Source organism: Festucalex cinctus, chromosome 1 (genome assembly GCF_051991245.1).
Source record: "Festucalex cinctus isolate MCC-2025b chromosome 1, RoL_Fcin_1.0, whole genome shotgun sequence".
Classification (NCBI taxonomy): Eukaryota; Metazoa; Chordata; class Actinopteri; order Syngnathiformes; family Syngnathidae; genus Festucalex; species Festucalex cinctus.
This window is the reverse complement of record NC_135411.1, coordinates 42,093,081-42,119,531: the sequence shown is the minus strand read 5'-3', so window position 1 is coordinate 42,119,531 and position 26,451 is coordinate 42,093,081. Positions and strand designations below refer to the sequence as shown.

Sequence of the window (26,451 nt, the reverse complement as noted above, 5' to 3'; positions counted from 1 at the left end):
AAACTATCAAATAATTCAGAATTATTATTTTTTGTCTTATTATTTATTTGTTTTCCCTGTCTTTATTGTATGACTGATTTTTTTTTACTCCATGCACATCACTTTGTATGCAGCAATGGCTGTTTTAAAGTGCTTTATGAAGTTAAGTTTATGGTACTATTTGTTCATTAATATTTTCAGCAAAACTAATAGGTGTATTTCTATGATTGGCTGGCAACCAGTTCAGGGTGCACCCCGCCTACTGCCAGAAGCTGGCTGAGATAGGCTCCAGCACCCCCGCAACCCTTGTGAGGAGTAAGCAGTTATGAAAATGAATTGATGGATGAATAATAGCTGTATTTCTCAAAGAGTCGAAAAAAAAAGGGCGTCTTTCAACTTAAAGGGTTTTCTCCTTGTGTGTTTTTTTTTTTGTACGTACAGCATAACAATGACAATAAAACAAGTCACAATGAATGTGCAGTGATAGAGGAGATAACCCGTTTGTCAGGTGTGGTTAGTTGTTGTACAAGTAGTTAGTTGCCAACTTGTCACACCCGCAAGATGTATGGCGCACATCAAGTTATGATGAAAGCAGTGAAGCAGGTAGCACAGTACACAGTTCTGTTTCCCCGACGGCACAAAGTTCACTTTTTCCCATAATGTACAAGGGCACATTTTTAGCAGGTTTGTGTGATATGCTGTTAGTTATTATTTAGATATATTCTGGATTTTATTGCCATTATACAATTTGGCTGCAATGAAATTCTAACCAGTTTCCAACTTTGTGTTGTGAAAAATAGAGACTTTTTTTTTCATCACTTGAATAGTGTACAGGAACATCTGTACCAAATATGCACTAGAAAACACAGACTCAAGATGGCAGACAAGTTGACAACAACTTGTGGGACTTCCAGATCCAGATTGACAAGCAGCTTGATATAGTGGTGGTGGATAAACATCAAACGACAGCAGTGGTGACAGATGTAACAATCCAGCAACAAAAAGGACATGAAAAGCTGCAGAAATACCAAAGACTGAAGGAAGAACTGGAGAAAATGTGGAGGCGTAAAGGTAACAGTGGTCCAGAGCAACAAATGCTTTTAATATACAACTATTTACATATGTAGCAGGACTTTTACATTAACATTTAAATATACACTATGTACATTTTGAAACATGTAATTAAAAGTTAGATTTCAATTTGTATCTAAAATCAATATCATATGTTGGTTGAAGGATTCCTAAACCGGCACGTGACTGGTCAAGAGGTGGAACTTTGATGGCAGGGTCCAGAAGTTCCATGTCGAAGTAAGACAGAACCAAAGCCAAGAACTGCTTAATTTCATAGATGGCAAAAAATCTGCCAGGGCATTTGGTGACCCCCGACCCAAAGGGCATGTAGAAGTAACGTAATCTCCTGCCGTTGCGAAAGAACGTGCTTTTCTCCTGACCAGATTCATCCAAAAATCGGTCAAATTTATATTCCTGAAAGTTCAAGAGGACAAAAATGAACAATGAACACATTTTCTGTACTTGATGCTGATCATGTTCCTATACGAAATTTGAATGCTTCTTACATAGGGGTCTTCATAGATCTCTGGATCGTAGTGCAGCATGGGCGGGTACAGTGCAATGACATCATCTTTCCTTATATGGTATGCCTCCTGGTTGTCGAGGTGAAGCAAAAAGTCCTCTTTGGCAACACGCACATTCATGGAAGCACTGGATAGACGCATGGCTTCCTTGATGATACTGTCTGTGATTGAAAGATACGTCATTATAAACATAAAAACATCAAATGGACTTGCAACAGTTTCCTTGAATAAAAGGGTAAAAATGCACTATGACTTTTGTACGACAAAAAAACTCACCCAAAACAGGCATATTGTCCAAATGGTCCCGTTTCAGATTCAGCATGGGGCCATTCGGGTTTACGGTCTGACCCGAAGCCTCCAGTATTCTTCTCACCTCCTCACGAGCTGCTTTCATCGCGTCTGGACTTCTGCAATCACAGACAGGAGCAATCAGATCATTTACATGTCTCGTATTATCATTTCTCTTCAACGAGATGTACTGTATTTTCCTGTCGGTTTTCTTATTGTCACTCTTTTTAATGCAGGTTATGTTGTATTTTCATAGCATTTTTTTTGTTTGTTTTTTAAATAAAATCAACACTAGGGACATGATTATGATGTTTGCATACTACCAGATAGATGGCTAAATTAGATCAAATACAATATAGAATGCTTTGTCAGCCAAAAAAAAGAAATGAAATGAAATGATCATACCTTATCATGTAAAAAAGACTCCAAAAGGTTGCCGGCAAAGTATTAGCCTGTGAAGCCCACAGCAGTGCAACGTGAGTCCTGGCCTTGCTGACGTCATTGAAGGTGGATAAGGAATCATTGAGGATCATCCTCATCAAGATCAGATCCGAAACATTCTCCCTCTTGGACAAGTTTTCAGCATGCATCGTTTTTGCGAGATTCTACACATTTACAAGAAAAAAAAACACAGAAAGACCAACATTGAAATCAAATGTCAAGTTTGACGTGTTAGAGTTAATGAATGGTTTCGTCTTGTCCAGTTTGCCACTGACCTCTCTGGCGCTGTAGGCACTCTTAAAGACATGGATGGGCAGGCCAGCCACCAAAGCTGGGAAGATCTTGTCAAACTCTTTGAAATTCTCCAACGCGTTGAGCACCAAGGCTTTCTGAGCTGCCTGTCGGGCCTGGCACTTATCCTCACCAAGGTCTTTACCGAACAATGTCAGATAGCCCGACTCAAACATCACCTGGACAGCACAATTGGAAGAGTTTCAGAAAGTCTGGACTACAAGCAGTACGCTGTTCTGTTGGTTTACCTTGTAGCAAAAAGCAAAAATGCCATCCACTTCCCAGTGATCCTTGCTGGGACTGAGTGTGTTGGACTTCAACATGACATCCTGGAGATGCTCCATCATGCTGTCAATCAGGGAGGGCAATGCTTCGCCTTGCAAAGTCTTCAGAAAAGTCTGGTGGAGATTTTCTGTGGTGTGACCGTGACGAGGGTCGAAGCTGTCGTGGCCAAATGCCTAAAGAAAAGGTCTACAATAAATGATGTACAATAACAGGCAAATGGGAAAAAAAAATCTAAACGAGGCTGTTAAAAAAAACACGTTACACAACCTGGAGTTCAAGGTTATTTTAGTTAACTACAACTCACCAAAAACTAAAACTAAAATTCAAAAAACTATTTTGTTAACTAAATAAAATAAAAACGAAGAAAAAAAAGAAAGAAATATAACTGAAACTACATTTCATGTTTACAAAACTAACTAAAACTAATTCTAATTATAGCAAAAACGTCCTTTGTTTTGGTCTTTGGTAATTAATTTAATGCAGGAGCCTTTGGAGATGATTTTAAATGTTATTTTAAGTAGATTTATTTTGATATTAACCGGAATAAGGAAGTTTTTTTTTTTTTTTTTTTAAATATATAATCACTTGTTCACACACAAGCTCACATCATGCAAGCCACATGGGTCTCCCAGGCGGAGGAGCGAACCCCGGTACAAGGAAGTTTGAAAGTGTGTCACACAGAAGTGACATCATCTAGCAGCAGCCAATAGAAAAGCACCTTCAGATGATGTCACTCCCATGGTGTTTTTGAATATTGCACACAAGTCATACACATCTAAAAATAAATAAAATAAAACTAATACTGAAACTGATTATAACTAAATTAAAACTAAGCATTTATTAAATAACTCAAACTAAATAATAATAATAATAATAATAATAATAATAATAATAATAATAATAATATTACAAAAAAGAAAGACAAAACACCTAAAAAAAAAACTAATTAAAACTGACTACATTAAAAAAAAAAAAAAAAAAAAAAAAAAACACACAAAACGAAATAAAAACTAACTAAAATGAAAAATTCCAAAACTATAACCCTGCTAGAGTTCTCTAAACATACCTTTTGTGAGGTCGCGAAATGGAATTTCCTCCAGTCCAGGTGTCGACCTTGTCTGATGACTGAATGGTAAGAGAAGGGGTCACACAGGAAGTGAATGTACTGGCCCGCAATCTTGCAGGTGAAAATGTGGCCGTGCTTCTTCTGACGGCTGTGGAGGAACTGGAGAGGGTTGGCCCCAAATTGAAGAGCGCAACCAAGAAAGGGGATCCAACCATTTTCAACCGCAGGCTCCCCGGGTTGCCTGCGGACATTGCGGGGACGAAGACATTATTTCCCACAAATACCACAAGTTGAAAATCTGTTTATTTCACGAGACTTGCATCTTTTCTGTTCAATTACAAATAGGCTACAAACTTTTGCTCTGTCATATATCCATTTGTGAATGTTCCCTGCTGTGTTTCTTAGATTGTCATCACCGGTTAGACGTTTTTACATGAATACGCATTTACAGGTAATCTTACTCTATCAATTTTTTTCATACAATTGCATAGATCAAGAAGTATTGTGATATTTACTGTTTACTTACTGTATGATTAAAATTTTTGTGATAATTACAAGATTAAAGCAATGCACTGCTAGCTCGTGAATGCTTCTGTAAGAAATAATTGGCCCATGAGTTTATTGTACTCGATGGTGCATCGGTATTGTTTTAAAGCAGCCATATATCAAGCACAGATATAAAAATAAAAATATTTTATTTTTACTCGTGAAAGAATTCGTTTTCTCAACATTGTTTAGGTGGCATACAAATGTTTGTGCTGTCAAAAATGGTGCCCTTAAATTGCGGTCTTACCTGCGTCGTATCCCCACAGCCAGCCAAAGGATGCAGCAGAAGCCCACCAACACTGCCCATATTAGAGCGATGCTTATGATCATATTGGCGACAATAGTAATGAGGGCAAGGTCCAAGAGAATAAAAGGCTCAGGTGTTTGACAAAGAAGAAAATTGTGTAATCAACCAGCGTACGTGTGGAAATGTGCGTGTGTGTATGTCAATCAGCAGCATGAGCCCAAGTGAGAATGATGACACATTGCCATGTGGGAGGTTTTTATAAGAGCATTGTGTCTTGGGGTGGGTCCAAAGGCGGACCAAATTTAAAAAAAAAAGTTGAATTATGTCATCACTGACAATTGAGCTGGATGATGATTTGTCACTATTGCATTGACTTTGAATAAAGCCTTGTTTTTTCTCTCTCTTAAAATGAGATTCCCACTATGTGTAACTTTGTTCGATCTTGCGATTGATTTGAACCAATTCATCCACATCCACCATGATGTGAAGCTTCTCTAGGAAACCCAGTTCCATGGAATGCAGTGGACTGATTGTGTTTGTGTGTATGATGGCCTTGACCAGAGTCCATGGACAGTGCTACCTGAAATACATAAGGGTTGGCAAATAGATTCAAGGTCGCTGCTTTGTTGTCAGTGTAACTGGATGTGTAACGAGGCAGATGAGGCATGTGTGATTCGTCCATTAGAACCGATTGTTTGTGAAATTGAAGCACTTTTTATGACCTGAAAATGCCCAGCCCAATACAAATTCATTGTAAATAAATATGAATAAACTTGAAACGGTTAGAAAAGTTTTAAAGTTAATACAAACTGACCTCACTGGTCGCCTTGTAGCCTTAGACTAATGATGTGTGGCTCACTCAAGCCGTAATATTAGAGCATTTCCTTTTTTCACCTCCGTTACGATTTCATAGATCAGGGCAAAACTGTATACTATAATAAAAATAGCATGTTCAACATCATCCATCAATATGAATAGGTAGATACGGCCCGCTCCCTTTGAGTTGTGTGCCTATGGTGATGCTAAGCTAAGCGGAAAGCATGGACATTTTTTCCGTTACCTCTGATGAGACAATTGTCCCTTCCAACATGGCTGCCTCTAGGATGTCTGTGAACTTGCTCTACTGTATAGCGGTGATCTGTAACAGCAATACAACCCAGAAACACATGGATCAGTAGTCTCTTGTCTTTGTTTACTGGCGTTATAGCCAATTGGGCAATTACGGCCAATTTTGGAACTAACAGACTTTGACAGATATTGTACAAAGGGGCCTTCTGAGTGGATTGAACACTATTTTCAATCCGGAGTCTGTTGGTTGCCAATCCGTTGAATCCAACTTGGATTATCCAAGGTTCAACAATACTGTTTAGAAGGCATTTTGACAGGCCTGTACGCACAAGTGTCTCATTGATGGAACCATTTTATTTTATTTATTTTTTGTACACGTTTACACAGTTTTTTACACGCCCACTTGATCTCTGCTCAGTGATTTTCGCAGATTGAATGGGATATATGCCACGGAAGAGGCGGGACTGTTTTTGCACAACAGTTTGTTTCCAGTTCGGTTTGCGACGTGTGGGCTGCGTCAAAAATACTTGTGCTTCCGATTTTGTGCCCCTCGGTTGCTTGTTCGCAACCCGGACCGGAAATAAACTGATGTGCAAAATCACGTCCCGCCTCTTCCGTGGCATATACCCCATTAAACTAAATGTCTAACATTTTAACAAACAATATTTTCCATTTCCACTTTAAACACTAACCCTCACAGTATGGTCTAACTAGTAATGGTAGTTTATAACTTATTACCTTGTGTCCAAGCACTGCTGACTTTTGACACAAGAGTGGGTCCATAGGCAGGACTCGTTACACTATACGTTGATTTGATTTCCAGCCCCTATGGGTCCCAAACACGTATGCAACCGAGTGGGACGCATCAGCGAGGGAATATATCATCTCTGTGGTGACGCATCCTACCATCCAAGGTCGCAGGTGTGTTTGGAGTCAATCCAAACTGACTGTCTGGTTGCAGTATCATCTTTCTGTCAATAATGGGTGCTAACATAAAAGGTCACTGCTGGTTTAGATACTGTAGAATAGATGGTGAAGAGAATGAATGAACAGTCCAGGGTCTAGTCGATCTGTTGTGACACGTACAGAATGTGGCTTGGTATTGCTAAAATAAGCAACGACATCCGAGATGTTGGCTTTTGAACTGATAACTGAAAACAATCTTGATGGTCCTCCTTTTCCTCTTTGGCACTGAGAACATGACAGCCATGATATCCAAAAACTATTTGGAATGTGGACTCGTCAGACCACAGCATACTTTTCCTCTTTGCACCAACCCGGAGAAGCTGGCCCTAAATTCCTTGCATTTGTAGGTTGAAAAATTTTCTCGAACTGTTGCACTATTTGATCACGCAGTCGTTCACCAAGCGGTGAACCCCGCCCCATCCTTGTGTGTGAACAACTGAGCCTTTTGGATATATGGTACTCCTTACACAATCATATTCCGCTGTGGAATGTGCCAAAAAGGTATTTGTTGTTGTCGTTTAGCATTCCTCACGTTTCCCATTCTTTTGTGGTCCCTTATTGGAATCGATTGCAGGCATGAATTTCACAATGAGCTAACATTTGCAACAAGAAGAATAATTGAAGAATTTTTAGCTTTTGAGAGTTGGTGAATTTAGGATTTTGATTTTCCACGAACTGTGTTTGTTGTTTTTTTTTGTTTTTTTTTAAATCAATAATTTTACTCCTTTCCCACACTTGGTCTATCTACTAGTTTTAACCGTGTACAATCTTTTTAAGCCACTACAGAAAACAATCCTGATAGTGACAACAAACATTCAGCAGTGAAAAAGGGCAAAAATGTATTGTAGTTGAAACTGTATGCATTAATAAGTATTCCAAATTAACATTTTGAAATATTTGCTTTTGACGACATTCTAAATAAGCTAACAACTTTTTTTTAAAATCTGAATTTCAATAATTTTATTCAATTATCTTTCACTCTGCTCCACATTTGTTGACATACTGCACATGCAAGACAGAGAGTGAGAAGTGAACTTATAAATAGAAAGATATCACAAGTAGTCTAAATGTGCGAATACATTGTAAAGGAGTGTCAAAGTTGGAACTGTTGACCTTGGCATCTGAGTTAACTTATCTGCCGGAAACATCTTGGCTTCTGGCCTTTGTGACCAAGCCAAGCTCTTGCAATACAAGTGTAGGTAAAAAAAAAAAAAAAAAAAAAACCTAACGAAAAAAAATGTAGCAAAATATAGCAAAAGTTTATTCTAGCAAGGAAAAAGTAGAGGAAAAAATGTGTTTCTACAATGCTGCATACAGGTGACATACTGTTGTCACTGAGTATGCTAAGGACAGTATAGTTTTACACAATTGCAGTACCTGTACAAAAATAAAATAATATTGAGTGTTTTGGGACAGAAATCAATATTTAAAATGTTGCTGCAAAAACCTGCCATTCTAATGAAAGATCACTTGAAATGTACACATCTTCATTTTAGTACTAGAAAAACCTGATTAGAATTGAACTGCAGCGCTGTAAACGCTGATAAAGAATGATATGCATTATCCTTCTGAATTCAGCTAGTTGACTTGTCAAGGTCAAGGCTGCAGAGACTGAAGGCGAGTTGTATTATTCTCTTGTCATTCACAGTCATGTGACCTTTGTACCTATGTTACCAAAGCCATTGCAGCATTGAGGAGTGGATGGCTTGACCACGATATATACTGTTTTAAAACTAAACAAACAATCAAAACAAAACAAAAAGAAACAGCAATCTGCACTGCCACTAAAACACAGTGAGACTTGAAAGCTGTTAAATATCTGTCACTGTAAAATGAGTTTAAACATTTGGCTGTCTTAAACACTGGTGTTAATGAAAAATGACTTCCAAATTGTTCAACCTGTAGTATGTTTCACGGAATAACGCTTTAGTGAACAAGAAATGCTCTCAGCTAATTCATCCATGCTGACCTCACTCCAGTCATCTGCTGTAGTTCACATGAGTTCACACTCTTGTAACCTGGACTGCCCCTCCCCTTTTAGGTCACTACCGGCTAAATGAAATCTGGCTTTCATGGATCTCTGGATTGTTGACACATGACACATGCACCTCTGCAAATGTGGAGGTGTCAAGGAAGTACAAATAAACGTTCCAATTGTGTTTTCTTAAACAAGACAAGACTGAAATGTTGTTTTCAAAGGCAAGGGGATTTTTCTGTGTCCTGCACGGCCACAAGTTTGCTGTCCCTCTCTCCTTCTTTCTTTGCATCTCGTGGTGGTGTAGTCATCTAGTCATGCACCAAACCAAAGGTTGAAGGTTGCTCTCCAGAATTAGAATCATTCCGACTTTTTTTTGTCATTGCAAAATCGGAATGTTGTTCTTATAAGGTGCTTTATCCATACATCAATACGGCAAATAAAAACATTAAAACACTCTCATCACATAATAAAATACACCGAAAAGTCTTTGAATAATGTTTAAAAAAAACAAACAAACAAAAAAAAAAAACAATTACGCATTAAAAACCCGTTAATGTTTTGCTTGAGCACATTTTGAGTCACTATATTGTATTGGAAAATGTGTTGAACATTTAAGCCCAATTTAAGCAACAACAAAAACAACTTAAGCCCAATTCACACTGGCTGCGGAACTGACGTGGTGCGTTTTCCGTACGGCGGCCGTACGGACCCCACAAGGACTGCAATTCACAGCGAATGCGTTGCGTGTCCGGAAATCTGCTCCCGATCACAAGATAGACGCGCACTAATCTACAAGTTGTTTGTCTTTTCGAAGGCGGAAGGATCAGCTGTCTGCAGCGCTTCGATTAGCTGTCTACAGGGCGACGCACAGTGATACGAACGAACAGAAAAGTAGTGCCCAGCGGTAATGGTGTCTGACTTTTTTCAGAATAGAGTATTGTGATGCAAATGTATCACTCTTTTGAACACAAATTGTTTTTAGAAGAAAAACGCTTTATTTCGGTGACCCCAGCCAGCTTGCTGGACTATTTTCCTCTCGTCCAACACCGAACCAGAACTCGTGTCACAGAACGCTGTCAGGGGTAAGTCAGTGCTGATCGCACACACTGGAGGTGAGGATGAAATAGAGATTCATGTCAAAAAATCCGAACTATCCCTTTAAGACTTTAAGAGAGGTTAATTCCCGAACATTAGAAAGCCTAAACAACTCATGTCATTTGTAATCCATCACTCATAGTGCTTAACCCATCCATCCATCCATCCATTTTCTTGACCACTTATTCCTCACAAGGGTCGCGGGGGGTGCTGGCGCCTATCTCAGCTGGCTCTGGGCAGTAGGCGGGGGACACCCTGGACTGGTTGCCAGCCAATCGCAGGGCATAGTGCTTAACCATAGCCTTTAAAAATAGTTTGCAGCGACGTTTGGGTTTGTGCCATTTCTTCTTTCATATCTGTCTGCTCTTGTATCTTCAATCCATTCTGATTTGTAGAACTGATTTGTCGCGGTTATCAGATCACAACCCTATTGCCAGGGTCAGTATATGACCTAATTGGCAGAGATATATGATATAGTAGAGAGGCATAAGATGAATGATAGTCACCAAGCTGCAATAAACAAAAAAACAATTCCCTACAATCAGTTGTTAAGGCAGCGTGGCCTTGAAACTCCCGATAAAGTGTAATACGTCTTGCAAAGAAGTGAAACCACACACATGCAGTTGGTGAAGTGGTCATTGCAGAAATCAATTCTGCAGGTGTAATACTGTTCCACCAAACCTCAATCGCTAATTGAACTAGAACCTCACATCTCTGATTTTATATGCTAGTCAGGAAAGCGATTATCCTCAGTTGTCATTTCTGCAGGAAAAAAAAGAGCCCAAAAACTTAAATAAGTTTAGTGCATCAGCAGTTCATTGTTAGAAATTATTGCAATGCATCCCAACCTCCTGTGCTTTTACTTACAATAATTATTATACTCCATTAAAAAAATATATTGGACGCCAGTGTCAATATATACTGTAAATCGATGTTGAATCAACTTTCATCACTATAATTAACAGCGATCTGATCGCCTGGATTGTGATTGGACGATGGCATTTTATGCAAGATCTTCAATGTCATAATTTGCGTGATCAATTATGACAGTTTGTTTCCCCCGGTGTATTTCAATGGGTGTCAATAATACGAGGATTTGTGCTAAGGCAGGGGTTAGAGCAGAGGTCTCAAACTCCAGTCCTCGAGGACCGCAGTCCTGCATGTTTTAGAGGTTTCTCTCCTCCAACACAGCTGTATCATAAAATGAGGATCATTATCAGGTTCCTGCAGAGCTTGCTGATGAAGGTGTATTTGAGGAGAGAAACCTCTAAAACATGCAGGACTGCGGCTCTCGAGGACTGGAGTTTGAGACCTGTGGATTAGAGTATAGAGTGAGTATCTTCTGATTGAATAAGAGATTGAATATCTTTTTTTCCAAACTCGCTGATTGACCCCAAAAATTCCATTGTTTTACAATTTGTGGTGTCAAAACCAAAATGTAAGAGCATCAAAGCTGTACTGCTTGACATTTTTCTTTTCACAAAAATGCTTCCCCCCACCACCCCCACCTATTTTACCTATTTGCCTTTTACCAAGCAATGTTCTAATGCTGACGGCAATGTGGGGAACATATTAAGTAAGTAAGTAAGTAAATAAATAAAATGCCAACTACAGACTAGGGGTGGGCCGATACGGGTAAACCACGATTCGATACTGTGACGATATTTGGCTCACAATATCGATAATATCACGATACACGATATCTACGATATAGTGTCAATTTTTTTTTAGCAAAATATCACAATATGTGACTGAAAAAGCCAACAAATGCCCATAAATGTCACGCCGCCACCGGCGTGACGGCCCATGCTTTTATTTTCATAGTCATGTTTCCTGTTTTATTTTGAAAGTTCTAACTCTCCTCTCACCCCAGGTCACTTGCTCTTCCTGCAGTTCACTAATTACCGGTCCCCGCCCATGATCATGTCCACCTGCCACCAATCAACCAAGACAATAAAGGCCACCTGCACTTTCCCCTCAGGGCCGAAGTGTCACACAGTCAGTGCATGGAAGCGTCCCACAGTCCTTATGTCCTCGTTCATGTTGCCAAGTGTTTTTGCCTTGTTTTTGTGCTTTTTCCTCCCCAGTGGAGCGCCTTTTGTTACCCCTTTTGCCTTGTGCCCTTTTCCTCCCTTTTGGAGCGCCTTTAGTTACCCCTTTTGCCTTGTGCACTTTTTCCTCCCTAGCGGAGCGCCTTTTGTTGTCCCCTATACCTTTTGCCTGTTTTTTCCTCCCCAGTGGAGCGTTTTTAGTTCTCCACTTTTTGATTCCCCTTTCTCCTCTCAGTGTGAGAGGAGACAGCTGCTGACTGGCAATAAACCTGTTGCCTTTGTGGCCTACCTTTATCCTGCGTCTGGGTCCTACCTCTCCTCGTCGTGTCAGTACACTTCGGCCAGCATGGACCCAGCAGGAAAGGTCGAGGCTAGGCTACAGAGCCTGGAGGTCCGGCTTGCCAACCGGGAAAAGGTTCAGCAAGCCGTGATTTCGCAGCTGGAGGAGCTGTCAAGCCAGGTCCATGAACTGGTGAGCCACATGCAGCCTCTCGCCCTTGAACCTCGTCTGCTGCGGCCTCTCGCCCCTGAACCTCGTCTGCTGTGGCCTCTCGCCCCTGAACCTCGCCTGCTGCAGCCTCTCGCCCCTGAACCTCGTCTGCTGTGGCCTCTCGCCCCTGAACCTCGCCTGCTGCAGCCTCTCGCCCCTGGACCTCGCCTGCTGCAGCCTCTCGCCCCTGGACCTCGTCTGCTGCAGCCTCTCGCCCCTGAACCTCGTCTGCTGCGGCCTCTCGCCCCTGAACCTCGTCTGCTGCGGCCTCTCGCCCCTGAACCTCGCCTGCTGCAGCCTCTCGCCCCTGGACCTCGCCTGCTGCAGCCTCTCGCCCCTGAACCTCGCCTGCTGCAGCCTCTCGCCCTTGAACCTCGCCTGCTGCAGCCTTTCGCCCCTGAACCTCGCCTGCTGCAGCCTCTCGCCCCTGAACCTCGCCTGCTGCAGCCTCTCGCCCTTGAAGCTCGCCTGCTGCAGCCTCTCGCCCCTGAACCTCGCCTGCTGCAGCCTCTCTCCCCTGAGCCTCGCCAGGCGCCGCCCAAGGTCCGGGAGCCTCGCCAGGCGCCGCCCAAGGTCCGGGAGCCTCGCCGGGCGCCGCCCAAAGTCCGGGAGCCTCGCCGGGCGCCGCCCAAAGTCCGGGAGCCTCGCCGGGCGCCGCCCAAAGTCCGGGAGCCTCCCCAGGCGCCGCCCAAAGTCCCGGAACCTCGCCAGGCGCCGCCCAAAGTCCCGGCGGCGCAAGTCCTGCGGCTGCCTTCACCTCTCGTCGGGCGTCGAGGACGCCCACCTGACTGGCCCCGCTGGGACTCTCTCGTCGGGCGTCATGGACGCCCTCCTGAACTGCCTTTGGTCTGGGACGGAGGGGTGGGCCGTGTTCCCACCTCCGTGCCCCCTTCCGCCCGCCCTTGTTTTTGGACTCTTTGAGTTGGATGGCCGTCAGGAGCCGGCCATTGAGGGGGGGGTACTGTCACGCCGCCACCGGCGTGACGGCCCATGCTTTTATTTTCATAGTCATGTTTCCCGTTTTATTTTGAAAGTTCTAACTCTCCTCTCATCCCAGGTCACTTGCTCTTCCTGCAGTTCACTAATTACCGGTCCCCGCCCATGATCATGTCCACCTGCCACCAATCAACCAAGACAATAAAGGCCACCTGCACTTTCCCCTCAGGGCCGAAGTGTCACACAGTCAGTGCATGGAAGCGTCCCACAGTCCTTATGTCCTCGTTCATGTTGCCAAGTGTTTTTGCCTTGTTTTTGTGCTTTTTCCTCCCCAGTGGAGCGCCTTTTGTTACCACTTTTGGCTTGTGCCCTTTTTCCTCCCTAGCGGAGCGCTTTTCGTTGTCCCCAGTACCTTTTGCCTGTTTTTTCCTCCCTAGTGGAGCGCTTTTTGTTCTCCACTTTTTTGCTTCCCTGTTCTCCTCTCAGCTTGAGAGGAGACCCCTGTTGGCCGGAAATAAACCTGCTGCCTTGGTGGCTTACCTTACGCCTGCGTCTGAGTCCTACCTTACCTCGTCGTGTCAGTAAAAAGGAAAATGTCTAATTATGCATTTTTTCAATGCCAAAACTTTGTACAATGTACAAAGTTCAGCATTGTGCCTCACTGCCTCTGAGCCTTTTAACTGTAAACATTGTAAAGTGAGATAAATTAAAGTGTATAAACATTTATAACATAACACTGCACAACTGGACACAATATATCGATATCTACCGTCAGCGTATCGATAATTTATTGCAACAGAGAGCGCAACAATATATTGCGATATCGATTTTTTTTTTCTCCCACCCCTACTACAGACACATATAAAACCACACATTTGTGCAATAATTTCTTTGAATAAGTGAGTGTAAGGGAAATGATTACAAAACAAAAAGGAGGAACATATTTTTTCAGAGACCGAAATTCAACTGCTGATATCAACATGGTGAAAATTAAGGAAGAGAATATTGTTTGGTGGCCTTGGCAGTGTACATAAAAAAAACACCAGGAAGGTCAAAAGGACAAAAAAAGTGGTCAGATTTGAAAGTAGAGAAAGTAAGAGAAGAAAGTAGCACACAAATATCGTCCATCATCTGGAATGCAAATATTGCTGGCCTTATGTCAGAACGTGGAGGAGACAATGACATGGCTCAAAGTCAGACAAAGTCAGAAAAGCAATGTTCAGCCTTTTATTGAAAACAAAATACAACATATAAAAGAGCAATGACAATAAAAGAAGTGGTCTAACGTGTTGCTTCATTCCTCTTGATTTGGGAGTGGCAGGTGGCGAGGAGAAAGCCCCTCCCCTATATCAGTGCACATGCCACACAGCAATTATGTGATTTGTTAAAAAAACAAACAAACAAACAAACAAACATCTTGTTTATCACCAAAGGTAATTTTAAAAGGCATGAGCACCATCAGTGAAAAGGACTGACAACATGTTTACAACAAAGTCATACACAACATGTAAAATCTGTAGGTAGTAGAGTGGGTCATCCAGTGATCGTACGGTTCGTGGTTCTAATCCCAACTCTGGCTGTCCACAGTGGAAGTGTCCCTGTGCGAGACGCTAAACCCTAAATTACTCCCTGTGGGCCTGGCAGTGGACGTGGCTTATATGGCAAGCCCCTGCTAGCTGCTGACACCAGCTCAGAGACTGACAGTAGTTTTATTTAAAAAATCAAAACCTCTTTCAAATTGCTCATCTTGGTCATGTGATGGAAAAAAGCTAGAATAAAATGTGTCAAATGTGTTTGGACAGCAAGACAGCTACTTCCAAGAATAAAAAGTTCTTCCTTGGAAGTCACAGCTTTATTGCTTATTGACGTGCATGCATGTTAAGATGTCGCAAACGAGGCTCTGAAGCTACCAAATAGCTACAGCACATATCTATCTTGTTATGTCTCATTGGAAGTACTGTGAATCCTAAAACTAATTACCCCATCTACCTTACTTTAAACAGCAGTAATTAGAACGTGTGCGTGTAAAAAAAAATAAAATAAATAAAGTCCCACCAAAACGTCATGTGATCTCAACTACCCAACTGAGCTTTCTTCAGATACAGTCGGGGCCTGTCTCCCAAATATGCTAACTAATGATTTGAATGACTGTCCCCAATCCCCAAGAGAGCTCAAATCTCCTAAATCATCCATGACCCATGACTCGGCTATAGAACAAAGGGAGCCCGCCACAGAGCGATGATCTTCAGATGCAAAAGTGGCGAGCGAGTCATATGCTGATACAACACAACTCTTCCGGCTCTCCCCCACACGCTCTTCAATGAACTCCCGGATTATTTCTGATTTTCCTTGAGTCACTCTGCAACAAGGAACAAGCAACTGGCTATTACCAGGGGAGATAATGCTGGCGGTTTGCTGATGGATGTCTGGTGACTTGACTTCATCATTGCGAGTCCTTAGATGCAACAGAACCCCATGACCGTAACTGTTTTTGTCCTTCTTGGAGTTGACACTATTAGTGAGTACATGTTGTGAGCGTGTGTTACACAGGGTGCCAAAGTCAAAGGCGCGAGTATCTTCCTCACCACCACCCTCATCATCATAATGAATGACAGTATCACGGATATCTTCTTTGGACGTCATGACAGCCTTTTTGTCTTTATGGCGTCTTCGTCCAATATAGAGCGCGGCAATAACTGCAAAATAAAGAAAAAGTGAACATTTTATTTAGCTTTGTTTTTACCCTTTTGTCTGCATGTGATTTGCCTTCATAACAGATCACATGTGCCCTGTACGCAGTAGATAGAATAAGTACATTAATATAATACAATAATTGAAAGGACATTTCAACACTATTCTATTTGTGAGCTTTTGGTGGTGACATTTCTGAATTTGTACATGAATTGTCTGAGTCTAATGGATACACAAAAAATAATAATAGTAGTGATTTAATATGTAGATAATGAAAATGATAGCCTCAGATCTTTTATGGGAAAATGAAGCTTCATGAACCACTTGCAATTATTTTATTCCTCTAGATGGTGCTCTTGGTTCAAAGATGCAATGGAAATTGATTCAATTTCCACCACATTTAGAGGAGTAAAAATATATCACAAGTGGCTCATGAAGCTTATCCTTTCCATATATCATCATGGAGAATGTGTCAAATGAGATTTAAAAAAATATATATTGATGAAAACGTAGCGGCAATACCGCAAGTGCAGAAGCTCAAACATGTTGGGAAATGTCGAAATAAGAAAGGTGTGTGGGGCTTGATTGATTGACAGATGATATTTCAGCAGGGTGTGGTTTTAGGATATTCACCAGAAGACACGCCCACAGTATTTAAGAGTGGAGAGGAGGGCTTGATTTTTAAAAAAAAAATTTTTTTTACCAATTTAAACCTCTTTTTTTTTCATTTGTATATGGTCTTTTTTTTTCAAAATTTGTTAAGATCTTCTCAGTGGCGTGTCAAATTTAGAAGTACTAATCTATTTTCACTTTAGGGGGAAAGAAGATGGAGTACGCTGAAAACTACAAAAGCTGATGAATTAGTTGTGGACTTTAGGAGGACCAGGCACCCCGAAAGCACATAAATATCTTTTTGGGGATAACAATGAAATGGTAGTGTCATATGCACACTCAATGGTACATTTGAATGATATACTGGAGTGGGGTACCAGTGGACGTTGTGAACAAAACGTAAATGTAACATAGCAAGTACGGATGAAAGAGTTTACAGTTCACAAATTTTCAAAAGTTAAGTAGAGTACCATTTCTATTTTCTAATTTTATGTGCTTTGCTGTTTGAACCCGTCGATCGAGAGAGAGAGAGAGAGAGAGAGAGAGAGAGAGAGAGAGAGAGAGAGAGAGAGAGAGAGAGAGAGAGAGAGAGTTGAGAGAGAGAGAGAGAGAGAGAGAGAGAGAGAGGGAGAGAGAGAGAGAGAAGGGGGCACTAGGCTAGCTGATGTTTAGCTACGTGTGTGTGTGGATATTACATAAAAAATCTCCTATGCCACTTGTACTCATCAGGATTGCGGGTGAGCTGGAGCATATCCCAGCTGACTTTGGACAAGAGACAACAGAAATGAGAAGGGGGGGAGAACAGGGACTATTGTAAGATTATTATTATTTTTTGACATTTGTCAAATTATGGTTGTCCTCAAGGAGCAAATCCACCAAAGACCATCCCACTACTAAACTATGTTTGACTTTTTGACATGATGTTCTTTTTATTAAATGCAACTAACTAGCTTCTAAAAAAGTTCAACATTTGCCTCACAAGGGTCGCGGGGGGTGCTGGAGCCAATCTCACCTGGCTTTGGGCAGTAGATGGGGTACACCCTGAACTGGTTGCCAGTCAATCGCAGGGGTGTTATATAGTACTGTTCAAAAGTTATGGGCCACCACTAGCTTTATTGTGTTTATTACCTTTTTACAGCCTTTCATATTTTTCACAATTAATAGTATAGCTAGCGTAGATGAGCAGTGTACAAGAAACTCACAACATATAGATTATAGGCTATATTTTAGGTAAATTATGTATAGTAATTGATAAAAATGACGTACCAATTAAGAGAACAACACACAGCAGAAGAGCCATTGCAGTTTCAGTGCTGAGATGCATGGGCAAGAAGATTGCTTCAGCAGAACAAGTAAGCAGCGAGCCTTCTGTCCCACACAAGCACACTCGGATAGTGAGTGTTGATGTGCTGCTGCGAACAGGGTAACCGCTATCTTCAACCACAACAGGGAGAACATATATGTCATGTAACCCATGCTGGATGCCAGCGCGTCGTGTGACGATGCCAGCTGTGTTGTCTTGGAGGGAAAAAAAACACAAAAAAAACTTCACATGATCATCTGTGAAGTATGATCTGGTTTGATTACATTAGCCTCGGACACAGCTGCACAGGTATTGAAAATGCTTTTTTATATATATGGATGTGCCTGTATCACAATCATTTGCGGGTCACATACAATCATTCACTGCTTATCCATCATAATTGAATCACTGAGTAGACACAAATCATCACTGAAGTTGAACGAGACCTTTCTTACTTCCATAATCTCGAACAGTGAACTTTCTATTGGGAATATCCTTCGAGGTCTTAAAGAAAAACCTTTGAGTGATAGGCGGAAGGTCCAAGTCCACAGCACTGACCATCTGAATCACCTGTAAACATGAGATGACAAATATAATAAATGATTGGTTATAAGGCAAGCTGGAACCGAGCCCAGTTGACTGTGCGCCAAAGGCAGACTATACTGTTAGGTACGAATATGAACAACTGTTTAGATGTCCCTATGGTGGAAAAGTTTTTGAAATGATTTATAGGGTCACAAACACCTTGCATTTTAACAGGGGTGTGTAGACTTTTCATATCCACTGTATAGCCAATCCATCCATTTGGGATTGGTATATATTAATAGTACCATGGAACCTTTTTTGATATTTTGTCCATCTTTCAATTTCTGCAAATAAACGCTCTCAATGACATTTGTATTTGTGTAGGCCTACGTCGTAAAGTGTTTGTGCAGCCCTCTGTTTGTTGGAATGACACTTTATACTGAATGATTTGATCGCAACACATTTTCATAACGACTCAAAGCAGAATTCAATTTACCTGTCCAGCTTTGGAAGTTTCACAGACAAATGTATCTGATGGAAACACCAGTTGAGGAGGGAACTCGTTCACATCCAGGACGTTGACGGTTACTAACACTTTAGTGGACAGCAAAGGGTTTACTGAAAAAGGTCAACATAAAACCATCAGTATAAATGTGATTATGATTGTGCGCAATCCCAATAATATTGGTAAGTACGTTTGAAATGATCATAAATGCTGCCATACAAGCAGTTCTATCACACATAAATATTGAAAAGCATGCAAAGCTTCTGCTTTGCCACACTGTAGTTTGCTCATACATCTAAAAACACAACATTTGTTCTCTTGTCACTAGATCAAAGAAGGCACTCGTGAAAAAATTTACATGAATTGTACCAGTGACTTTTTCTGGCACCTATCTTTCATATTTCCAGCTATTCCTGTTCATCCCACCATCTAAGAAGTCAGTTATAGTTGAAAACCTTTGAGGTTGGGATTATGTTTTAATATGTGGAAATGCTCCTATCAGTTTAATGTTAACCCACTTTCGCGGCAAAACAAATGTTTTGCAAAGCACTTAATTACTTACGGACTTTGGTTGCTACCACAGTGATGTTGTGCTGAAATGCCTCCTCTCTATCCAAGTATTCATTCAAGGAAATTGTGCCATCAATGCTGTCAATATCAAAATAGCTGTCAAACTCTTTATGCCATTCGAGTGAATATCTGCAGAAATCAGAGCAAAAAAGCAGGGAACACTTATTTAGGTGAGGGGAAAAGGAGTACACAATAACCACTAAAATAATTGTGCAATTATTTCAAATATTGCCGTAGGAACAATTTAGACTTAGACTGAGACTTGACTTTAATGATCCCTTTGGGATGGCTCCCTCTAGGAAATTTACATGTCCAGCAGCAATAAGAACAGATAATACAATAAAAAATAATTCAATCAACTCGATTCGTTTCAATCAACTGTTAAATTAATTGCAAAAATAAAATCAAGTCTGTGGATTGCCATATTTGTCTATGTTGCTTGTTAGTTAGTAGGATTCATGGTGAATGACGAATGAATGGAAATCTTTGTATGGTACTAAAAAAAATTACATTATGTCATGCTTGGCTAAAACACACCGAACAAATTGGAGATCAGCAATCATCTTGTAAGCCACTCTTTTATTTCCAAAGCATTCCATTCCATTTACAAAATGTGGCCTTCCAACAAATAATTCTTGCATAAATAACTCAGCATTTATAAACCACAGTAGTTTTACCTGACTGCACTGCTGCTGGCATCAAGGTCATGAGCTGTAACAGAGCCAATGGTGGATCCTGACGGAGTGTCTTCATATGCGTCCATAGAGTAGTATGGTTCCGTAAAGACTGGAGGCTCTTCCATGTCCAAGACATTCACCGTGACAGTAGCGGAATCACTGAAGGGTCCCAAGTGCAGAAAACGGGGATCCAACTGTACATTACAAGCTTCGACTTTGAAAGTGTAGGACTTCTTTGTTTCATAGTCCAGAGCCTGAAACATAATAGGAAACAACAGACAATATTACATGATGGCACATAAAGTGACAAATGATTGCATTCTATAACACTTTAAAACATGTATACAGTCAATGCAAAGTGAATAAAATGGATATACTAGTTCACATTTTGAATTAGCAATTGATATAATAAAACTTTAGAAATGAATGTTTTTCAAAATCATGTAAATATTGTTTTGCATGGGAAGCAATGCTTTTGATAAGGTTATCGAATAACGAGTATGAAAAATAATTGACATTTTTAGCTAAATAAGCGGCGGGCATAGCTCACACGGTAAATTAAACGCAAGGCTTATATTTATTTTAAATTCATCTTAAAAAATGAGTGCACTACATTTACAGTCTTTAATTAGTCACATAGTCACATAATCAAATTCAGATGGAAATGTTTTACAAAACTACACATGGGCCATTGATAAATATACTGTAAGACAACCACTAACAAAATGAAGAAAGCAAATTAGTAATTAATAAAAGGTACCTGTTTCAAGACAACAATCCCCTCTTGACTTTGACCATTTGAGATTATGTCAAACGCGGTGCTGTCATGCCCTGGTACAATGGAATAATCCACCTTTGCATTTCTATCAATGTCCAGATCATTGGCCAGAATCCGGCCCACAACTGAACCCAGTAATGCGTTTTCAAGAACCTGAAGATGAAAAATACCTGCGAATCATAGACGGACATTTAGATGATAAATAAAAGGATGAATGATTCAAGTACTGAATCCATGATTCATTTGATTGTGAAGAGGTTTCAGTCACTCTTGTCAAAACGTGGTGGGTTGTCGTTGACGTCTCCGAGCGTGATGTTGATCGTAGTGGTCGAGGCAAGTCCCCCCAGCTGGCCGCCCATATCCTTGGCTTGCATTATAACCTGATACGTGTCCTTCACTTCACGGTCCATGTTGGCGAAAGCTGTCCTGATCACCCCTGGATGAAAAACGCATTTACATGTTTAGGATTTCATTACAGTCCAAATGAATTTATTTGAGTCAGATGGGATTATGTGAAGATGGACTGTTTTAAGGCTAAATAATATAAATTGCCTGTACAGTGCTGAGGTTACTATAGGTTACTGAGTTGCTACTGTATGTATGTTTTGAAGTCCATCTTGATGGTTTCCAGCAACATGTTCTTTTCCTACTGCAGGCCTCGGATCGGATCTATGTAAAGTTTGTAAGCGTTCTTCCTCCATAGCAGCTGGTAACCTACTAATCTTTTCTCAGACACAAGTGATACATTTCCAATTGTCACTCATGGCAATCCAGATTAACACTGTGTGGGTCCATCTGCTAGTATTTGTGGCCGAAACGCATTTTCCTTGTTGGATTTTAAAACTTCCCTGCCACTTTTCCTCAACATTGAAGTAAAGTGATATATGTAATGTGAATTTATTTAGGAAATTAAGGAATCCACTAAGGCAAATTGAAAGCCCAGTATTTATTTGGACCTACATTTAAAATGTCACTTCTAAAAAAAAACTCAAAACAATGAAAAAGAAAAAATAAATCATGTGATTATTCAAAAAGAAAAGTGCAAAAGCTACAGTATCCCACCTGACTTGGGGTCGACAGAAAAGAATGGCTGTCCATGAAGGATGCTGTAGACAATCTTTGCACTGTTACCATATGTTGGGTCATCTGCATCTGTAGCTGTGACCTGCGTGACAAATGTCCCTAGAGAAACAATGTGACAACCGTCTCACAAGCAAATTTGCAGAAGTGAACCCCCCAATCTGTTGTACGTTGCCTCTACCTATAGTATATCCCACCCTTAACATAACAACCTTGAATGCACCCAGGATAAGAAAAGCATCCCTGAAAAACTCCAAAACTGCAGAACACGATAATGAATTATCATAAAAGAAAGGATATCCAAAGTTCCTACTACCTCGTACTTGGAAACATTTCACTTGATTTGGTGAATACAAAGAAACTAATTCTAATCAAATCCTAAAAACTGATGATTGTGTGGTCAAGCCTCCCATACTACTTTGGTTTACTTTACTTAAAACGTTGATCTTAAAGGCAAATTTTCCAATTCGTTTTTAGCATAAATGCAGGTCTTAACCTAAACTTAAACTTAAAATGAATGTATTGATTAATCATTGGAGGTGACAATTTACTGCTTTACTCATCAGAAATCTGTTTGCTAATTAACTGTAAAGACAAAACTTTGCTCTTGTCCCAAAGTATTAACAGCTTAAACTCTAAAGACTGTGATTGTTAAATTACCTCATAGTAATAGCATTTGGCAGACAGATGGGCCACTAAGTCAGGCTTTGCACACGTGCGTGTGTGCTTATGTTTCTGTTAAATACTATTTCATCCCTGTTCAAGCACAAGTGAATCTTACACACAGGGTATTGTGTTGTATAAAAGTATCAATGCATAGTAGGCTATGTGTTACAGTAATGTATATACTATATAATCTATAGATGATCATGGAAAAAGTCTTCAGTAATTGACTCCCCACTTTGTTTTCTGTTTGGGAATTGTATGAAAATAATTTGCAGTACCTGCTGGGGACATCTCAGGGACAACAGCAATATATGGTCCATCTGGGAAGTGAGGCTCGTTGTCATTGATGTCCTGCACCTTGATAATGAACTCTGACTCGGGTTCCAGAGGAAGACCTGTTCTGATGTCTACAACTTGGGCTTTGAGTATGTAGTAGGACTTTTCTTCTCTGCCGCATATGAGATAAACAATTATGGGAGAAAGACCATTTTTACACTACACAAAGTGCAATTTCTGGAGAAATTGTGTGGGAATGCTGATAGCTGAATGCTTATGAAGTAAATTGAAAGATACATTTGTGAAGATTACAAAGTTTTCATTGAAGTTGAAAGATAAATGAATAAAATGAAAACTTTAACTGCAATCTGTCTAAGGTGGGATTTAATAATTTTAGAGATAATCAATTTTCTGATACAATAGTCCATCGGGGAAGCAGTTGCTCTAACGACTAAGCTAATTTGCCTTTTTTTTTATATTCATGGTTAATGGCGTATGTATTTTAAAAATAGCCATATGCTGACAGCCAACGTGCACTTAATCTTTTCAGTTGCCATTTGACATATTTGCGATGTACAGACGGAGGTGGGATTCGAACCCGGGACCTCCTTATTAGTGGACTATTTTAAAATTAGCGATCTGATCTAAGCCAACTTGCATTTTATCATTTCAGTGAAATTGTAATGCATTTCCGGATATAATAGTCAGTTGGTATATATTTATATCACGAAGCATAATTGCCATGGAAACAGTCAGGGGTGGGATTCAAACCCAGGGCCTCCTGATTAGTGGACAGCACACTTAACCAAGTGCACCACTGAGCAGTATCAGATAGCTGGTAATGATGATCAGTTGTATGTATGGAAGTGGCCGTGGAAAGTGGAACTTCGAAAAAGTTCAAAAGTTCAATGTCAGTCCCATTGAAAATGAATGGGGAAACGCTGATCTTTAAGTTAAATTGCGCGAGTACTGTAAGTAATGTGGAATCTGTACAACTAAACGACTGGGCAGGTGGCGTCGCCATGAGACGGGTAAAACAAAAACAGGTGCTTTGGCTATAATGAGCCCACTAACAAGTCTGCTTAGATCTAAAATGGTTGATCAACTGTAATGCATGCACTATAAGAAACTCTTACATTGTATGAACATCATCTTCCGCAAATAAGCATTTACGGCACTGCTTGACTCATTCGCATTAATGTAAACAACATAGAACATTACACTGCATTTCCCAGCCAGCCCTAACAAGTACTGTAGTAGTAATACTGACCTGTCTAGAGTCATCAAAACATGTATGTCTCCTGTAATTTGATCAATTGTGAAGATAGAGCCAGCTCCTTCTCCGGATAGCGTGTACTTAACTGTATTGTCACCTTGGTCCATATCTGTGTGGAGCTGAAAAAACAAAATGCAGAAATGGTATGGTACAATTAGTCACACCCCCCACCCCCTTCACTTTAATGTTTAGGATCAAATAAATCGTAGTATCAGGCAAACATGTTCCCATGTTACGCTGTAAAAAGAGTTCATTTTATGACCATACCTTACCAACGTACTGTGGTCCAGAGCCCATGTATTCTTCCAGAACAAAGAACTGGTTCCATACCCAGCCTCTTTTAATACGCTGAACGTGAGACCTGCCATGCCTCAGCCTTGTCCTGCCCTCTGAGGATGTCATGGCGGGCATCACCCCGCAGTTTTTCCTAAAAAGGAGCTGAGGGCATCGGGGATTGGGGGAACTGTAGTCCAACAGGAAACAGGAGCATACCAGAAGTATTGTGGCATGTTCCCATGTGATCATCACTGGTCATTACACTTGTTGGTTATTGCAAGGGTGGAGCAAAGACTGCATCAAACACTTGGTTAGCTTGTAGGCACGCACAACAAAGTTTGATGTTTTCAGTGATTCAAGTCAATGTATGCATATTAGAGGAAATGTTCACCAAGGGCTTATAAAGGGTAGACTTTAATTGCTTCTGCCTGGTCTTCTTTTCAGGTCGTCATTGGAAAAAAGCCTTGAGGAAAAGACACATTACATTATATTTACCTTTGAAACTTTTATAAGTTTTAGAGAACATGTGAGATTACGTTTCATGAAAATGTAGGTCAATTTAGGTCAGGCCATATCTACCAACCTCCTGCTCCGATTGATCTAAAATTTGAGATTTAGTGTTGTCCCATCACAATCAAGTACAGCAAGTTTCATTCAAATCGAAATCTGCTCACTCCCGTGACCCTTGTGAAGAAAAGCGGCGAAGAAAATGGATCTATTGGGCACTTTGCTTTCCTTGATTCTTTATGGTTTTGAATTCTGGCCATTTTGTTTATGTCTATGAAGGTTTATAAATGATGAGATGTAATGGAAATTGTATTATTTACTGCTGTTGTTCATTACATGTTCATTCAATTTCTGATTTTGTGTTATGTTGCTGCAATCTTAGCTTTCACAATTTATACAGACAACTACCTGCCCGTGTTCAACATTCAAGACTTACTAGTGTTGTTCCGATACCGATACTGGTATCGGCAGAGGCCCCGATACTGCATTAAAACAGTGGTATCCGTATCGGTGAGTACTCACAAGTAACATGCCGATACCATTATTTCCAAAGCTAATATAGGATTTTGGATGCAGCTTCTTGTGTCTTGCTCGTCCACGACATTCACTAATATGTGACATGTCCACTGCACGCCGATCTAAGATACCCTATTGGCCCTTGAATGTTCTGAACCAATGGCAGGACAGCTTTTTCATGTTGAGGGGGGAAAAAAACACTTGTAGGTATCGGTATGGTGACGTCGTCCGATACTGCAAAGCTGGGTATCGGAATCAGTATCGGGGGCAAAAAAAACGGTATCGGAACAACACTCAGAATTACGGGGCTACATGTAATAAGTTACAAACATTTTTTCTGCTCTTTGCTCCTTGAATCAAGACAACACAAGATAAATACAGAGCTCAATAAATTATTCCTCAATTCCAGAAATTACACAACAGGGAGGACACTAATCAACATCCTGGGCTAGAACTGATAAGAGATAACCTGTTACGTCAAACAAACCTACCGTGTCCCAAGCTTGTGGCGGCCGCTGCTTAGTTTGAGTCCAAATGTTTCTGCCCAGGTCAATTTCGCTTCTTTTTAGAGTCTGTCAAACTAAATCACAAAATCAATCCCCTTTCCCTCCCCATCAGCTCTCTCTGTGTTCCCACAGCTCTCTCTTATTCTGTCTGTATCCCTCCATCTCATCACGTCTTTTGGTCCCACATATCTCTTGATCCCGTCTTCTCCCTCCCCCAACCTCGTCACGTCACTCTCTTGTGATGTTCTGCATTCTTGTAACTATTGCATATTTGTTTCTCAGTTTTAATTTATGTATTCTTGTTTTGTTATATATTTTGTTTATACCCCAATAGGTTGTTCTATATTCCTCTCTGTGCATTACTC

At 40.7% G+C, this 26,451-nt stretch overlaps 2 protein-coding genes across 3 annotated transcripts; both read right to left on the bottom strand.

Annotated features, from left to right (window-relative positions):
• Positions 1-1,060: 1,060 nt before the first annotated feature.
• On the bottom strand, positions 1,061-4,954 carry cyp7a1 (cytochrome P450, family 7, subfamily A, polypeptide 1). Its single transcript, XM_077535751.1, has 8 exons — positions 4,739-4,954; positions 3,946-4,186; positions 2,843-3,052; positions 2,579-2,773; positions 2,268-2,467; positions 1,851-1,981; positions 1,557-1,735; positions 1,061-1,464 (listed from the first exon to the last, which is right to left on the bottom strand). The coding sequence occupies exons 1-8, from the start codon at positions 4,819-4,821 to the stop codon at positions 1,162-1,164; spliced, it is 1,542 nt and encodes a 513-aa protein (XP_077391877.1). The 5' UTR covers positions 4,822-4,954; the 3' UTR covers positions 1,061-1,161.
• A 9,581-nt stretch (positions 4,955-14,535) lies between these two features.
• LOC144029767 (cadherin-12-like) lies at positions 14,536-26,234 on the bottom strand. Of its 2 annotated transcripts, none has more exons than XM_077535749.1 (13): positions 26,072-26,234; positions 24,549-25,020; positions 24,276-24,400; positions 23,008-23,177; positions 22,046-22,165; positions 21,252-21,419; positions 20,966-21,153; positions 20,206-20,459; positions 19,521-19,657; positions 18,950-19,071; positions 18,384-18,498; positions 17,892-18,143; positions 14,536-16,018 (listed from the first exon to the last, which is right to left on the bottom strand). In XM_077535749.1, the coding sequence occupies exons 2-13, from the start codon at positions 24,804-24,806 to the stop codon at positions 15,399-15,401; spliced, it is 2,529 nt and encodes an 842-aa protein (XP_077391875.1). In that variant the 5' UTR covers positions 24,807-25,020; positions 26,072-26,234; the 3' UTR covers positions 14,536-15,398. The 2 variants fall into 2 exon arrangements, with proteins under 2 accessions (XP_077391875.1, XP_077391876.1); XM_077535750.1 differs by having other exon boundaries at positions 17,892-18,059.
• Positions 26,235-26,451: the final 217 nt, after the last annotated feature.